Source organism: Patella vulgata, chromosome 9 (genome assembly GCF_932274485.2).
Source record: "Patella vulgata chromosome 9, xgPatVulg1.2, whole genome shotgun sequence".
NCBI classification, from domain to species: Eukaryota; Metazoa; Mollusca; class Gastropoda; family Patellidae; genus Patella; species Patella vulgata.
This window is the reverse complement of record NC_065887.2, coordinates 35397627-35414754: the sequence shown is the minus strand read 5'-3', so window position 1 is coordinate 35414754 and position 17128 is coordinate 35397627. Positions and strand designations below refer to the sequence as shown.

The following is a 17128-nucleotide window of genomic DNA, read 5'->3' as shown; positions in this document are numbered from 1 at the left end:
ACCCTTGGCAGTTGGAATTCAATATAACAGTAGGCCATAGCGCAGCTGTCCCGACAAAATTTCCCTCATAGCACACTGTATGCTCGTCTTCATTAGCCCAGTCGAGTAGAACACGAGGAATTTAAACCCCATTCCATTTCATTTTATCTGTATTATTTATAATTCTATTGTTGAATTTGATCAGGTTTGAGTGGAAATTAAATCATGTTGATGCCAAGTTATTAAAGGTTCACCCTGATTGTGGTATAATACAACCTAATGAATATCAGGTAAGTTCATATATAATTGTAAATATCACTCTCTGTCCATGTATATAATAATATCCACAGACAATAAAGAAATTATGAAATTGGTAGAAACATGACAACTGTTTGAAGGCCGACGTATATACATGTTCCTTTCAGCATAATTAGATCGTCTTTTTAACCCACAAACCTTCTGACAATAGTTTCTGCAAGAAGGGTGCCAAAGCTGTTGACTGCAGATCAGAAACATGTCAGATTCCTGATGTCCCGTGACCGTCTACGCCGTTTTGACCCCACTAGACTACCACCTGTTTCTAAAAATGAAAAAGGAACTAGCTGATCATGTGAGCTGTGAATGACTTTTTTCGGGTGGCTGAAGAAAATTTCTTCTGACCAGTATCCAAGCTTTGCAACATCGTTGGTAAAAGTGTGCACACCTGAAGGAGACTATGTGGAAATATAAAAGAAAACAATCGACTTTGTAGAGGTCTTTCATTGATAGGCTTACAACTTTTCAGTCAGCCCTCAAATTTTTCACATAGAGTATATTCTAATCAATTGATATATATGTATGCACAATCTATAGGCTTCTGCTTTTTCTCCAATTCAGTTTTTCAGAACAGTAGGACTTTAAACTCTATTTTACTTTAATTCCAATCCAGTTTCTGTAAATAAATATTGTTTATAAAAAAAGATATTTATGTAAATTTCAGAGTCAAGTCTGGTCTTTTATTCCAACAACTGAGAATAAGTTTGTAATGAAACCAAATTTGATTGTTTGGGGTCAAGGGTTAACTGATAATTCATCTGGAGGAATGAAAAAACAATTTAAAGTCCGAGCTATTGGTGAAGGGGCTGTTGGAGAATTAAAGGTATTCTATATTTTCTTTGATTGGCATTTAGTAATTGGACATATTAACACACAAGGTACAATTTTATGGATACACACTTAATGGGTTTAATACTAAGCGATGTTTCGACGAGGATACTCTCGTCTTTATCAAGCAAATGATACAGATATGTGAATAGTAGACAAATATATACAGAATATGCAACAAAAATAACAATCAAATACAATTAATACCTTTGATTAATGGGCCATTTACGACTAAACTAACACAGCAGAAACTCTTACATGCTTAAAAGGAGGGAAAACCAATAATTTATAAAGATCAATGTATTAACACTACAAAACTGTTCTTGGGTTATAAGGAAATTAAAAAAAGTTAGGTGGGTTTTTTTTATTTATTATCGCCAATTGTAAAAACAGTTTTTCCTGATTATAGAGTAGACTGTGTTTAAATAGTTTTCAAACTGAATAAAATGGTATATAAGTGTCTTGTATGTAGATTAAAGATACTTTCCCACAAAAGTATTTATCGGGTGGTTATTTCCAATAAAAGTATGGCAGTTTTGGTATCTAAGGAAAGTAGAGACATCAAATCTGTCTAGAAAAATACTGGATTTCTTGAAAATCATCCATGGAGCACGCACAGGACAAAAATGAGAGGTTTGTCACTAATTGGCAGCCTGACGATTAAGTGCTGTCTGCTTGAGTGACGTCAAAGGCTGGATGTGAAGATTGTCTGATCTCTCAGCGTTAGGGAGCGCTTGATGTGTATGTTGATAAACTTGATGGTGAGCGAACTAGGAGAGACTTAAACGAACAACAGTTTCTGAGATAAAAACCGCAGAAAACCACCGAGATTAGGATTCGATATCTATGATAAATGAACAGCTATTAAAGACAACATCGTCTTTTATATGTAATAAAATCTCCTTAGCCTTCACACCCTTGCTAGATACCACGACATACAAGTCACGGGACACAAACATGTCTTCTCTTAATAGATTTTTTATAGCTTGGGGTACTTAAAGAAAGTTTTTTTTATAGATTAATTAGTTTGAATATGTTTTTAGTCCAAATATATTATGAAATCACCCAGTTATCTTTAAGGATTACTGACTCCAGTAGTAATATAGTAATCCTGGTTGGTGTGTGAATGAATTTTGCAAGAAAACTGTTTTAGTAATTACCCCATAATAAACCTTAAAGGGCATAAACCTCTAATTTTTGAACCCTAAACTGTATAAACGTTATATTATAAAGTGAATTATATTCAGTTTTTAAAATAATTATTGTAATTTCTAACCAATTATGTTAGGTGAAATACGTGAACAGTTCAGATTAAACAACCGTTGCCTACTCACTCCATTCTTCCCATTTTTTATTATTATCTTGTCATTTGTGAATCAGCCATTACTAATTACTTCCACATAGTCTCGTAGTATACGTTTTCTTTGTTCATTACAAATGGCACCCAAAACCACAGAATCCACGGCTCGGATAGTGATTATAAAATGTTCTTTGTATCTTAAAGATTTAAAGATTGTATATGAGGATCATGGCAAGATAACATTGATTGAATTAAATGTTTTTAATTTTGAATATTATAGACGATATTGAACTTATAGGTTTAGCTCCCTTAATACAGACATTTTGTATGAGAAGACTATTATTATATTAGTATTAATAGGTTGTATATTATTTACAGGTGAATGAGAATCATTATGATCTAGGTGATATAGTTGTTGGTAGTTCAGCATCACAACATTTAACTATTTATAATAATAGTAACTGTAGTTTACACTTCCGTCTATTAGTTAATCAAAATTTTGAAACACCTCATGCCATGGATGCTGTTAGAGGAGATAAAATAGGTAAGTCAAAATCTAACTTTTTTATAAAACGGACCCTTGGTGGCTCCGTGAGTAAGACATTGGCTCGCTAACCTGGAAGTCCTCTGTTCAATTCCAGTGTTGGCCAAGAAAATTCATCAAGTTTTTCAGTGATGCAGGACAGTGAACCCGGTAAGGGACAAAATGTAGTCATTTGGATGGGATGAAAAACTGAGGTCCTGAGTACACATTGGCGTGCACATAAAAGATCCCTTGGCAGTTGGAATTCTATAACGCCGCTGTCTGGGCAAGATTTCCCTCATTAGCTCAATTGGAGCAGAACAGTAGGATGTTAAATGCCATTTCATTTCATTTTATCAATATTCATCAACTGTTGTTTCATCTCTAGATTTAAAAGAAAACTGTAATCATTATATTTATATTTGGATTATACACTAAAATTCATCGATTGTAGCTATTTGAACTACGTTTTTTATTTGAGGAAACATCATAAAATATACCAAGATTTTATTTTTATAAATTGAAGATATCTTTGTATATTTAGGTTTAGAACTTGAAAATGGAGAAGGTGTTATACCAGCTCGATCTAAACATTGTGTACTAGCTACAGTTAGACCAATCAGACGTGTAGAATATCAATATACTATATCATATCAGCTTCTTACACCACAAGGTAAATATTTTATAGATTTCTTTCTTTTATTCAGCCGTCATCAACTTTTTACCTTTATGTAACTATATATATTGATATTTTAAAATTTAGTATAGGAGATGAAACATGTTAATAATATATACTATTATTAATAAAAATGAAATATATTATTATTAATAGAAAATAGGATATATTATTATTGATAGAAAATAAACTATATTATTATTATAAATAGAAAATAAAATATATTATTATTAATACAAAATAAACTATATTATTATTATTAATAGAAAATAAAATATATTATTATTATTAATAGAAAATAAAATATATTATTATTAATAGAAAATAAAATATAATATTATAAATAGAAAATAAAATATATTATTATTAATAAAAGATGAAATATATTTTTATTGATACAAAATAAAATATATTATTAAAAATAAAATATATTATTATTAATACAAAATAAAATATATTAGTATTAAAATAAAATAGAATAAAATATATTATTATTTTCTTGTCTTATTTACAGGAGGAGAAACAGAATCACAACAACCAAAACATTTATGTCATATCCTTGCAACAGGTGTATTTCCTCTAATGGCTGTAACTGATGCTCGTTGCTATGGTAGTGCTGTTGGTATTAGTAAGAAACAGTTATGGAATCTGTTTTCTTTGGACACGTAAGTAAATTTTAGACTCTAACCATTTCTTTGAAATTGAAAAAACATACTTTTAGTACAATAAGAAAATGAAAATGAAGATCACAGAAAAGAGATCTCTTTAATTTGATATGGTTCTGTGAATAATACATGTAAATTTTTGAATAAAAGTTTATATTGATATATTTTTATATAGGATGAATGTATGCCTAGATTCTGATCCATCAGCACCAGAGTTAATGTATACTATGGCTACAAGACACAGGTAAGATATCATTTTAATAATCACTATATTCAACAAAACCATGACATAAACTACATTGTCTTATTATAGACACTTGAGTAACTAAATAGGAACAAGATTGATTCTAGTATAGATTAAAATACTTGTGCTAGTAAAATGTATTGGATCAACTTACTTTGTTTATATCACAAGAGGGGGGCTGGATTGCCAAATGATCTAATGCATGCACTTTAGATCAAGAGGCGTGGTTTTGAGCCAAAGCTTGTACGTGACAACCTTATGGGTTTTCTCCAGGTCCTCCAGTTTCCTCCCCAGGCGAATTTTTGAAATAAAATTGAACCATATGGCAGTTCCGAAACTACCTAGTTATGTATGAGTCGACATTAAACCCCATTTCTCTCTCTCTGTATCACTAGATAGATTTTACTTTGGTTGAGAATCCAAGTTGAAGGATTATTGTAAGTCCATAGTTTATTTATTGTTTTTATTATAGTCACAATAGACGTCCACCAGTATATACTCGTGCTATCATGGATTTTAATTTTGGAGCTGCACCTTTAAAAAGTGAACCATGTATTGTTAATCTGATGTTTGAAAATACTGGAACAGTTCCATCAGAATGGTGAGATTTTATTATTTGTTGATATGCAAAACTAAGTCTTTGTAGGGTTTAGATTGACTATTCACCTTGTATGCCTCTGTAAGAAATTTATGATAAATTGATTTTGGTAAATTTGTGTTTGTTTTCATTACCTCTGCTTTTTTTTTTGTTCAGGGCATTTTTATTTCCATCTGATTTACGATTAGAGTTAGAATATTGGGCTGAAACAGGTGAATATGATGAAGATGAACTCCATGAGGTTTGTAGTTTATTATACTATTTGAAGTATTTGCTGCACCGTACATAGAATGATTGGAATTCTTTGAAAATAATGGGAGCCGCGGTGACTCGGTGAGTAAGGAGTTTGCTTGCTAGCCTGGAGGTCCCGTGTTCGATCCGGGTCAAGAAAGTTCATCTGGATTTTCCGGCGTGGTTCCCCCCTTGTCCTTGGTGCAGGACAGAGGGCCCGGCATGGAAAAATGTATAGTCATTTGGACGGGACAGAATAACGAGGTCCAGTGTACACATTGGCATGCAGGTAAAAGAACCCTTGGCAGTTGGAATTCGATATAAGAGTAAGCCATATAGTGCTGCTGCCCGGGCAAAATTTCCCTCATAGTGCACTGTATGGCATGTATCTTTCTTTATTAGCCCAGTTCGATGCAGAACAGTAGGACGAACACAGTACCTCCAGGCTAGTGAGCCAACATCTCACTTAGCCACCATGGTTCCCCTCCCCCCCCCCCCCTCCCATAATATATCATTTACATCATCTCTCTGCTGATATGTGTTATATGTGTTCTGATTTAGTTGAGATAATGATTTTATTTTACCCGTTTGGTTTCTAGATGAAAGTTATGGATAATAAACTGTTTACTATAGAACCTAAAAGAGGTCATCTGCAACCAGGAGAATGTCAGACTGTGACCTTCACCTATCAACATACAATGGCTGGCACAGATAGACTTCCTGTTCTACTCAAATTAGCTCAAGGGCGTGAATTATTGGTAAATTGATTAATACAATTACATGGAATGAAAATTTATATAACAAACAAACTTGATACAATGTACTGAATTACATGTAATTACCACAAATTGGCATCATAGAATTAATATTCTAAGTCTTTGCTGGCTTGAGGATTGGGTGGCCAAATGCTTAACGCATGCACCTTAGATCTTAAAAAGGTCGGTTATTGAGTCAAGTGCTGTGGTTTCCATCCTCGCTTCTACGTGTAAAGGAAGAGGGACATCTGCCCAACCTCATGGGTTTTCTGCGCGTCCTACGGTTTCCTTCCACAGCTAAAAAAACCCAACACGCAAGCAAATTATTATAATAAAAGTGAAGCATATTATGTTCATCCTGAAATGACCTAGTTTGTGTCAAGTGGAGGTTAAAACCTGTCTGATAACTTCAGATGACATTATATTTATAAATTCAGTAGGCTACGTATGTATATTATTAAAATATCTACATAGTGTAAGTAATATGTATCTATCAGGATGATTTTGTTTGATAAACTAGACTTAAAAACATACTCCAGTATTCAAATATCGATATTTTTCAGTTAAATTTTATTGGTGTAACTGTAGAACCAGATAGAAAGTATATACATTTCCCTTCTAATAAACATATGTTTACACCCGTTCCTGTTGGTGAAAAAGTTAGTCCTATACAGGTCAGTATTTTTATTTATAAACTCAGTGATATGGGACTGATAGAAAGTTATGTTATTGGTGTATTAGTTATCTGTATAATACAATCATTGTTATTGTTTACTTTTGTATTGTCTATTTCCCAGGAGGGTGGGTGGCCGAATGGTTAGCATGTGCATATTGCATCATAAGGTCTGTCATTGAGTCAAGTAGCGTGGTTTCGATTCCCCGCCCCTACGTGACAACTAGTAGGGTTGCCTGTCCAACCTCATGGGTTTTCTCCGGGTTGTCTGGGTTGCTCCCACTGCTAAAGACCCCTACAAGCAAGTGAATTATTGAAATAAAATTGAACCACAAGTTAGTCCTGAAATGAAATAGTTTGTGTTGAATGGATGTTAAACCCAATTTCTCCTCTGTCTCTCTCTCTCTCTTTTAGAGATTCAAGTTTCATGATATTGCAGTTTGCTATAGATTCAAATTCCCTCAAATGACAGATTTAAATGTTTAAAATTTCAGATTTATGAGTTATATAACGGTGGAGCTGTTTCAGTAAACTATGAGTTTGATTTAACAAGTCTTGCTCTTCTACAACAGGTAAATTTACTCACTATACATTAACTCCATGTATAAAGGTATTATGTTTTCCTATGGTTATATTTAGAATAAATTCTGTCTTGTTAACTATGTAAACTTTAAATCAGATGTAGAAATATAGTCATACTCTGAGTAAAATTTATGTAATAAGTTTAAATTATTTAGTTGTTTATTCAACACTATTATACTTTGGGTAATTTATTTATAGTGTAAATTAGTTGTTTATTGAAGCTTTTTGTCTTATTACTTACAAATTTATTTACAGGAAAACTTTGATCAACCAATATTTGAATGTTTAAATCCATTAGGTGAAATTTTACCAGGAAGATATGTGTCTATAGAATGGAGATTCTCACCTCTTGAAGCTAAAACTTACATGGTATGTTATAGCCATTCAAATACAAAAATCCCCAGTAAAAAATAACAAAGACTCTCTAATATTTGCACAGAATATTTTTGTGTACTGCCAACTTGAATCATTTCGTAAAATCATTACAAGTGTTATATTGATGATATATTAAAGGTTGATGTACCTATAAGAGTATGTGGTGGTGAAACAGCTATAGTAACATTTACTGGTGTAGGCTATGATAAAAGAGTTATGGGTGATACAATGCCAATAACAGAGCAACAAGATTTAACAGGTGTACCTAGTATACAGAGTGTACCTGTACCAGGACAGGTAATATTTACGTTAATATCATTATAAGTTACTATCTTTAACCTTTCATTATTTTAATCTTAGAATACTGAACATACAATGTCTGCGTTGATATTTACATTTTCATACCTGTATCCAATACCCATAGAATAGAAGAGAGTGATACAGTATGTAGAATATGTTTATTATCCTGTGCCAAACAAAGTTAGGGAGGGATATTGAAATGGGCTCCGCCCATCTGTCTTGATTTCATTTCCGGAGGTTACTGTGATCAGAGTATGAATCTTCTGATTAGTCCCAATGATATTCCAAAAAGTTATTTTTCCTTATGCCTTCCAAACAAGTGCAAGAGTGCTGGATGGTGATGACCCATCTTGTTTATTTTCTTTTTAAAGAAAAACATGATTTGGATCACATATTGTATAATTTAAGATCTGAAATCAAAACTGTTTACTAATTTTAGATGTCAAATATTTTTTACTCCTGATCGCAAAGGTGAAAAACATTTTACTTTTGTATTTGATGGTGTCTCAAGTTATTGTAGGTTTAGATATATATAATATTATTTTAGCTGGCCTACTTGTCACAAGAACGGATCACCTTTGGTAATGCTCCGTTATTCAGTCGATCTAGAAGAATTGTATTTGTGATGAACAAGTCTAAAGAGAAGAGTATATTTTTTGAATGGCATGTAACAAGTCCATCAGATAGTCAGGTAAATGATGTATAATTATAAACTAGTATAAGATACAAATACACCATATTTTATGTTATGGTAGAATAGATTAATTAAAGTCATAGTTAAACAGTTAATGATATATAATCCTATTAAAAAGTCCGTGGAAATTTAATTTTGTAGATAAACATTATAGACATTTAAAACAGTTCAGTAAAAGAAATTAATTATTTCCTCAGAAAAAAATGAAGATTAATTTATTTTATGATTATTTTTTTCAGTTTTTGTCCATCTTCCCTTTAAAAGGTTATTTAGAAGCTGGTGAAAGTCAAATGTGTCGTGTTTCTTTCTTAGCTTCAAACACTCCATCATTTTATGATCTTGATCTCATATGTCAGGTGGGCATTTCAATTATTCATATATTTCTGAATGAATATATTTTTTTTTTAAGTGTAATGTGACAATTCTCCATTTGTACTCCCCTCACATTACGCAGAATTTAAAGTAAATAAACCAAAAAACATAAAGTGACCTATGTATAGAAAGATTCTTGTTCTGGTTTTTATTATCCTGTTCACTATAAATGGTTGAAACCATTCAGCTTTATTTCCCTGTACAGTCTTACATTTATACTGTGCAGTCTTAAATTTGTATTGTACAGTCCGATATCTATTACCTAGTTATAGTCTTATTCGTACACAATTTAATATTTATACCTAGTAGTCTTATATTTGCATTGTACAGTCTGATATTTATACCTTATTATAGTATTATATTTGTACTGTACAGTCTTTATATTTATACACAGTCTGATATTTATAGCTTATAGTCTTATATTTGTACTGTACAGTACTAGACTTGGTATTTATAGTCTGATATTTGTACACAGTCTTGATATTTATACATTATGATATTCTCTGTATTTTTATTATTAAATTTGATATTATTGTTGACAGATAACAGATGAACATGAAATGAAGAAATATAGGAAGAAATTAGCTGACTGGGAAAAAGAGCTAGAAAGACAGAAAAATGAATTTACCATAACAGAGAATGATTTAGATGCTGATAAACGACTTCTAGATTCTCCTCATACAAAAAATGTAAATAGTCTTTATCAAATGAGTTTATTCCATTAGAAACTATTTCAAAATTCATAATTTGTAAGAGTTACCATGATTACTTTTCTTTAAAGGACACATAAGATGGGCGAAAAAACTTTTCAGTATTTTAAAAAATTGAAACTAACCACTTTTCACTTCTTTTGTTTATGTAGCTATATAGTTTATGTATCTATAGTATATATAATATGTTATTGTTTATGTATATAATATGTTATTGTTTATGTATGTAATATGTTATTGTTTATGTATGTAATATGTTATTGTTTATGTATGTAATATATGTTATTATTTTTTTAGGTTGTAAGTGATCGAGCTACACCTGATGGAGAAATCAGTAAATACAAGGTAACAAATTACATTAAATCCTACCTTTATTACACATCCTTATTCTATTGTTTCCATGGCTGAAATAATTTGGGGGGTGGGGGCAAGGGGCTCTGTCATTGAGTCAACTGGCATGGTTTTGATTCCCCTGTTGTATGTAGGGTCGCCTGTCCAACTTCGTATGTTAGTCTCTAAATAACCTAGTTTGTGTTGAGTGGAGTTAAACCCCATCTCTCTCTCTCTCTCTCCCTGAAATAATTTCTGATCAACTATACCCCCTCTATTTTATATTCCTGTATTTTATATTTTTAACTTGTAGACTTTGCCTCCAATTCAAAAGAAAACATCTGATGTGATGTACAGATCAGAGAGAAGACAGAGAAAAAAGGAGAAAGAATTATGGGCAAAACCAGTCTGTCCACCTCCATTCTTACTCCATTTAGGTGTGACATCTAGAACACATGGTATCCTAGATTTCCAGAACAATTTCCCACATGATTATAAAAAGTTCCATATTGATCGGTTAGTTTGTGTTAAATATTTATGTAGTTATAGTATGGGTTCTATTGGCCATTTTCTTAATTTATGTAGTATACCTTCCTACACTCTTCAGTTGTTCAGTATGTGTAGGGCCTGGCAATGAACAACGTCTAGTCCAGGGGTGTCAAACTCATTTCGATTAAGGTGCCACTGAACTAAAATTTTACATCAAGTGGGCTCGAGATATACAAAAAAATCAAGATAAAGAAAATTTTATTGATTTATTTGACTAAAATCGTTATATATTATAATGCAATACAATAGTTTGAAATGGACCAACTTATATGTCTATGACATACAGTACAGAAGTCAGAGTTTTACTGAAACCAGAAAACAATAATAAATGATTTCCAATGCTAGTTTCTAAGAATTATCCATGAGCCACATGTAAACCCTTGGCGGGCCGCATGTTCGACATCCCATGTCTAGTTGTTAGGGTGGTACAATATAACGAGATCCCATGTACACGTTGGTATGGACGTAAAAGAACCATTGACAGTTGGAATTAGATGGAGAATAGACAGAAAAGCCGCTGTCAAGGCAAAATCCCCTTTGTAGTACACAGCATGCATATGCCTGTCTTCATTAGCCCATTTTGTATGATTTTATGTAGTGTTTTGTATATTATAGAGTTATCAGTAAGAAATGTAAACAAGAGAAGAAGAATGATGATGTAATAGAGAAGATAGAATGTAGTCAAGGTGAAGCAGGTGTTATACAAGGTGTTATGTGTAATGTTCTCAGGTATATAAATATTCTAAATAATTTAATTATATTATGGTCTTGTATGTCATTCATAAGTGGTGGTTTCGAATCCCCGGTTGTATGTGACAAGGAGTAGGGTCGCCTGTCCAACCTCGTGGGTTTTCTCCTTCGGTTTCCTCCCACTGCTAAAGACCCCTACGCACAAGCGAATTATGTAAATAAAATTAAACGATATGTTAGTCCCGAAATGACCTAGTTTGTGTCCAGTGGACGTTAAACCCCATTTCTCTCTCTTTCTCTCATAAGTGGTGCTGGCCCAGAAAGTTCTTCAGGATTTTTCCAGCATGGTTTCTCCCCCATGTTTAGTAGTGCAGTATGGAGGTCCTGGCAAAGGACAATGTATAGTCGTTCGGATAGGACAAAAAACAGAGGCACATTGGCATACACATCAAAGAACCCATTGAAGTTGGGATTCAATATAACAGTCCGGGCAAAATTTCCCATAGCCCATTTTATTTCTTTTAGAACTTTCATTATATTCATTAATTTATGTATATTTATCTACAGAGGATTACTGGATGATGCCTACTTTGTTGAAGCAATTAAAAAAGTAATCAAAGAACCAATTCCATATTTCCGTCAATTTGGTGACCGACCCAGTACAGCTCGAACACAAGCATCTGATCAACACAAAACTGATATCATTGTGGAAGATATTACGTCAAGTACTCCGGATGAAGGGGAGAGAACTCTATCACAAACCAGTCAACACAGTCAGGATGTAGAATCAGTAAGTTTTTAATTGTATGATTTGTTATATCCTATATATATCTAGGTATAACTTGTCTTTAATCTTGGGGGGTTGGTTTGCCGAATGGTTAGCGCATTGGCATTCAATCATAAGGTCTGTCATTGAGTCAACTGGTGTGGTTTCGATTCCTCGGTTGTACGTGACAAGGAGTAGGGTCGCCTGTCCAACCTCATGGGTTTTTCTCTGGGTTGATTTGGTTTACTCCCACTGCTATTAAAGAACCCTACAAGCAAATTATTGAAATAAAATTGACCCATATGTTAGTCCCGAAATGACCCCATTTCTCTCTCTCTCTCTTTTGTCTTGAATGTTAGAGATGAAAAAATATGAAATGTTTCAATAAGGCATTTTTGAATACTACTATATAAAACATAAAACAACTGTTTTTTTATAATATTTTCTGCCCCAATTTATTGATATACAGCTTATCAAGTATAAGCAGTTTTAGCAGTGCCATACTTCCCTTATCTACTATAATACTAGAAAGCCAGGTTTTGAGTAAGACATTGGCTTGCAAACATGGAGGTCCTGTTGTCAATCCCTGCAAAATTTCATTGCACACTGCAAATCATTTACCCATCTTCATTGAGCAGTCAGCGCAGAAAAGTAGGATTTTAAACCCTATTTCATTTCTATAATAAGACGTTGAACTTGTATGTTACATATTGTTTAATCATGTTTGGAATTTTAACATTTAAAGTTGTACATGAATGCAGAAAAGAACTAAAAACATTAGATACAATATTTACAAGGAGGAAACAAACGCAAATTTAGAAAATGAAATGAAATGAAATGGGGTTTAACGTCCTACTGTTCTGCTCCTAACCTGGTAAGGCTGTGCAAAAATATCGATGTAATCGATAATCGGTAGAAGTTATTTAGGGATAGGATAATCGATATTGAAATTCAAATATCGATTATCGGTATATTTACCTTCTGACGGCAAGTTACGGTCACTTTCACATGACTGAACTTGCCGTAGTCTGGCATGCAGACGAATGAACGAATACACAACGTCAACACAACAACTATTTCCCCCCTCTGCTTACAAACTGGCACATTTTAAATATATATTATTGTAAAAAAACTAAACTTTAAGATTAAATACATTATTTTAATATTTTCGTTGTTTTTGTTGTTATTACTAGTTGAAACTAAACACGCACATTGTGAACAATGACGATCGCACGTGATATAGTAAAATTAGAATTATCTCCCTTCTTTGCTCTTGATTGATTTGTAGAGAAATTGTCTGCTTTCACGATAAAACTAATTGTATTATTAATGATCAACTCAGCTTTTATTACTAAATCATGTCAGATACAGCCCATACAAAACACGTTTTTGACTTCCCGGGAAAATATCTATATCTCTCGTAATTTCTTGGAAGAATTCTACTTTGGTTTTCGTCAAAATTAACCAATCATAAAAATTCTACTTTGAAAGCCGGTAATTTTTTTTTTTTTATTGTCCAATCAATAGACGCCTTCTATTATATTTTATTCTATTATTAGTAACACTGTGTGATCGCCAGTAACTTGCAAAGAGAAACCATGTATTGTCTTTGTATTTATCGGAGATATTGGAATAAAAAAAAGGTTCAAATGAATCAAGAACAAAACTTAGAATAATACTCAAGTTAATCCTACATTTAGCAACTAATTATTTTACATTAATTGATTTTTTTACGTACATCGGCACAGTATTAGACTAGGATAATAACACTACTGTAACTCGATCAACACAAATAACAGGTCGGTAAAGTTCGGTTTTTCCGGAAGAATGATAATCGATTATTATCGATAATCGCTGACAAATTCTTGCCGATAATCGATATTGAAATTTCATATCGATTCCCAGCCTTATAACCTGGGCTATTGAAGACCTGCATACGCCATAAAGTGTGCGTTGAGGGAAATTTTGCCCGGGCAGCGGCACTATCGCCTACTCTTATATCGAATTCCAACTGCCAAGGGATCTTTTACGTGCATTCCAATGTATACAGGGGACCTCGGTTTTTCGTATCATCCGAACGACTAGACAGCTGTCCTTGTCAGGCCCTGCGTCCTGCATCACTGACAAGGGGGAACCACGCCGAAAAATCTGGATGAACTTTCTCGGCCAATGCAGGGATCGAACACCCGACCTCCAGGCTAGCGAGCCAGCGTCTTACCCACTTAGCCACTGATCCAAATTTAGAAGGCATGGCATTAAGAAATGTCACATAGCAGAACACTATTATAGTGTTATATATTTTATAATAGAATATAAAATAGAGAAGTAAATGATTATCTTTTTGTTTGTTTTATATGTTGCTAACTATTGTTTATATATTATATAGGCATCTGCTGCTAGTAGTATACATTCACCAGAACCAGTGAAGACACCAGAGAGTGAGACTGGTTTAACAAAGGCTACAGACAGTACAGATCTACAAAATAAACAAAAACAAACATTGAAAAAGTAAGTCTTTTTTAAATTCATATTGCTGTATATAAAAAACAATTATTTTGAATCCAACATGACAGTTGAAGCCAAAGATGTCAATATTTTTAATAATCTTAAAGCTATGTTTTGTATGAGAAATAGTCAGATTCTATGTTAGAAAGGTGCTATATACATTCCTTGTATGTTACTGGTTTACATTGTTTTTATAATAGTAAAATTAAACATTGTTTTACAGATTACCACAAGTGGGAAATATGTTAGAATCTGTTCTAGAGAACTCACTGTTTAATATCATGTCTGAAGCTCTAGCACAGGAATTTAATATTACAGCACGTCCAAGATACATCGCACTACCAAAACGTCCCAACTCGTCCAATAATCGCTCAAACAAAATATAAAATCATCATTATTGTCTTTCTTTCATCTTATTACTGATAACAGTCTATTCATTGAAAAATATCTTTTGCTAAACTCTAAAAATATTTTCCTTTAATGGTAAATGCTGCAAACTCTAGACTGATATACAACTGTATAAATTTTGAAAAACTGTGATATAAAATGTATATTTGTATAAAATAATTATATTGTATTATAAGATATTATATAGATATAAGTTTATTTATTTTCCATTATCAATTGTGTGATATCAATATATATATATATTACTTTTACATTAATAGGGTTTTCTGTAACCTGTTCTCTTGAGCCAAATTATTTTTATTGATTGCATTCTTTTTGTCAGCCAAACTGATTTTCACATGAACAAGGCAATATGACATGTCCGACTACAGTACTTGACATTGCTAGATGCATGTTGCTTTGTTTTAACTTGGACATTTTTTGTCAAATACTATTAAAGTTATTTTGAAAAGTTTCATATATAAAAAAAGAAAGTGAACTGTGGTATAAAAGCAGTTATTTTGTATAAAATAAAACAGTATTAAGTATAAATACTTTAGCCAGGCCTGCTAGATTACAGAGCCGTTATGTCAATTAATTTACAGCATTATTTGATGGAAAAAGTTGAAATGTTGGCTGGTTTTCCACTTCTTCTGAAAATGTCAGCATTTATATTTTATATACCAGTAGTTGAAAAAAGGAATAATCCACTTGATGCTATTAAGTTTTATTTATTGTGGTTTATTTCATTGTTTTATGTGATATTAACATTCCTTTTGTCTTCAAATATTTTATTTATATACATCTCAAGTATATGAATATAAACGGGTCCAGATACTTTGTTTTATCAGAAGACATATTGGATTAAATACATTATAATTTGTTAATTAATGAAACTGTCCGTCCTATTTAAAATAAACTGGTTCTATTTATTCTATAAAACCTGTTCATCCTGTTTTATATATTTATATGTGTTATTATTTATCATATATAGTAAAATGTAACTATTTATCTTTTGTTGTATTATATTTTAACTACCTGATTAGTATAATATCAATGACATCCACCAACATTACCTTAGGGAATTGTTGCCTTCATCTATCTTCAGCTGGAAACCAAAACATTCAGGCTTTCACAGTTTTATTAAAGGGGCATTATGGGAGATTAGATAAAGAGTTGACGGTTTGGTAATATCCAAACCGAGACCAAACCGAGTATCTGACAGTTGGAATTCGAAATAAGAGGGGTGGGGGTTATTGTGGTTTAACGCAGGCATGTGAAAACACATGGTTTGTCATTGAGTTAAGTGGTGTGGTTTGGATTCCCCCTGGCATGTGATGAGTAGTAGGTTCACCTGTCCAGCATCGTGGGTTTTCTCCGGGTCCCCTGGTTCAGTTCCACTGCTAAAGACCCCTATGCGCAATCGAATTATTGAAATAAAATTGAACAATGTCAGTCCCGACGTTACCCACTCCCCCCACTCCCGAAATAACATTATTCCGCTGTCCAGGCAAAATTTCCCCCGTAGCACACTGTATGACCCATGTCCGTCTTTATTAACCCAGTCGGTGCAGAAAAATATGAAACCCCATTTCATTCTTATCAAAGATGCGTGTCACTATCAGTAATACTGGGACATGTCATAAGGAGGGTTACGTATCGTGACAGTTGATACTGTGATTGGTACGTCATTAAAAGGTATAAAGCTTTAATATTTATAGCAACAAATAACAATGTAAATATTTTCATCAAAATAATTAAGCTTAGTCTGATATATAGACCATAAACAATACAAATTAGATTTTTAAAAATACTGTAAAAATTCGAGAATAGTTTAATGATTTGCCGTAAGAATTTAAAAATACAGTATTTATTATGATAATAGAGATTTGCCAGAACTGGAAAAAAATCAATTACAAAAATATGAAATAATATTTACAAAACAACATTACACACTAAAGCCAATAAAATAACCATATAATAAAAAAACCAAGACAAGCTATCATGTCGAAAGGTACAACTATTTTAGTCGCCTATATTTAGAAATAAACCAAGACTAATGATCCAGTGAAGCATTCCAT

General features: G+C 32.6%; 1 protein-coding gene across 1 annotated transcript in view; it reads left to right on the top strand.

Annotated features, from left to right (window-relative positions):
* The window catches only part of LOC126807988 (cilia- and flagella-associated protein 65), a 31390-nt gene extending 15332 nt beyond the window's left edge, over positions 1–16058 (top strand). The window contains exons 22-43 of the mRNA XM_050533005.1: positions 185–269; positions 959–1117; positions 2801–2966; positions 3490–3618; positions 4136–4286; positions 4462–4530; positions 5003–5131; positions 5285–5369; positions 5959–6117; positions 6678–6788; positions 7282–7359; positions 7625–7738; positions 7883–8041; positions 8592–8735; positions 8978–9094; positions 9653–9799; positions 10118–10165; positions 10464–10666; positions 11315–11428; positions 11957–12179; positions 14542–14663; positions 14884–16058. Coding sequence (XP_050388962.1) covers positions 185–269; positions 959–1117; positions 2801–2966; positions 3490–3618; positions 4136–4286; positions 4462–4530; positions 5003–5131; positions 5285–5369; positions 5959–6117; positions 6678–6788; positions 7282–7359; positions 7625–7738; positions 7883–8041; positions 8592–8735; positions 8978–9094; positions 9653–9799; positions 10118–10165; positions 10464–10666; positions 11315–11428; positions 11957–12179; positions 14542–14663; positions 14884–15046 — 2875 coding nt within the window. The 3' untranslated portion in view covers positions 15047–16058. The remainder of the gene's footprint in view (positions 1–184; positions 270–958; positions 1118–2800; positions 2967–3489; positions 3619–4135; positions 4287–4461; positions 4531–5002; positions 5132–5284; positions 5370–5958; positions 6118–6677; positions 6789–7281; positions 7360–7624; positions 7739–7882; positions 8042–8591; positions 8736–8977; positions 9095–9652; positions 9800–10117; positions 10166–10463; positions 10667–11314; positions 11429–11956; positions 12180–14541; positions 14664–14883) is intronic.
* Positions 16059–17128: the final 1070 nt, after the last annotated feature.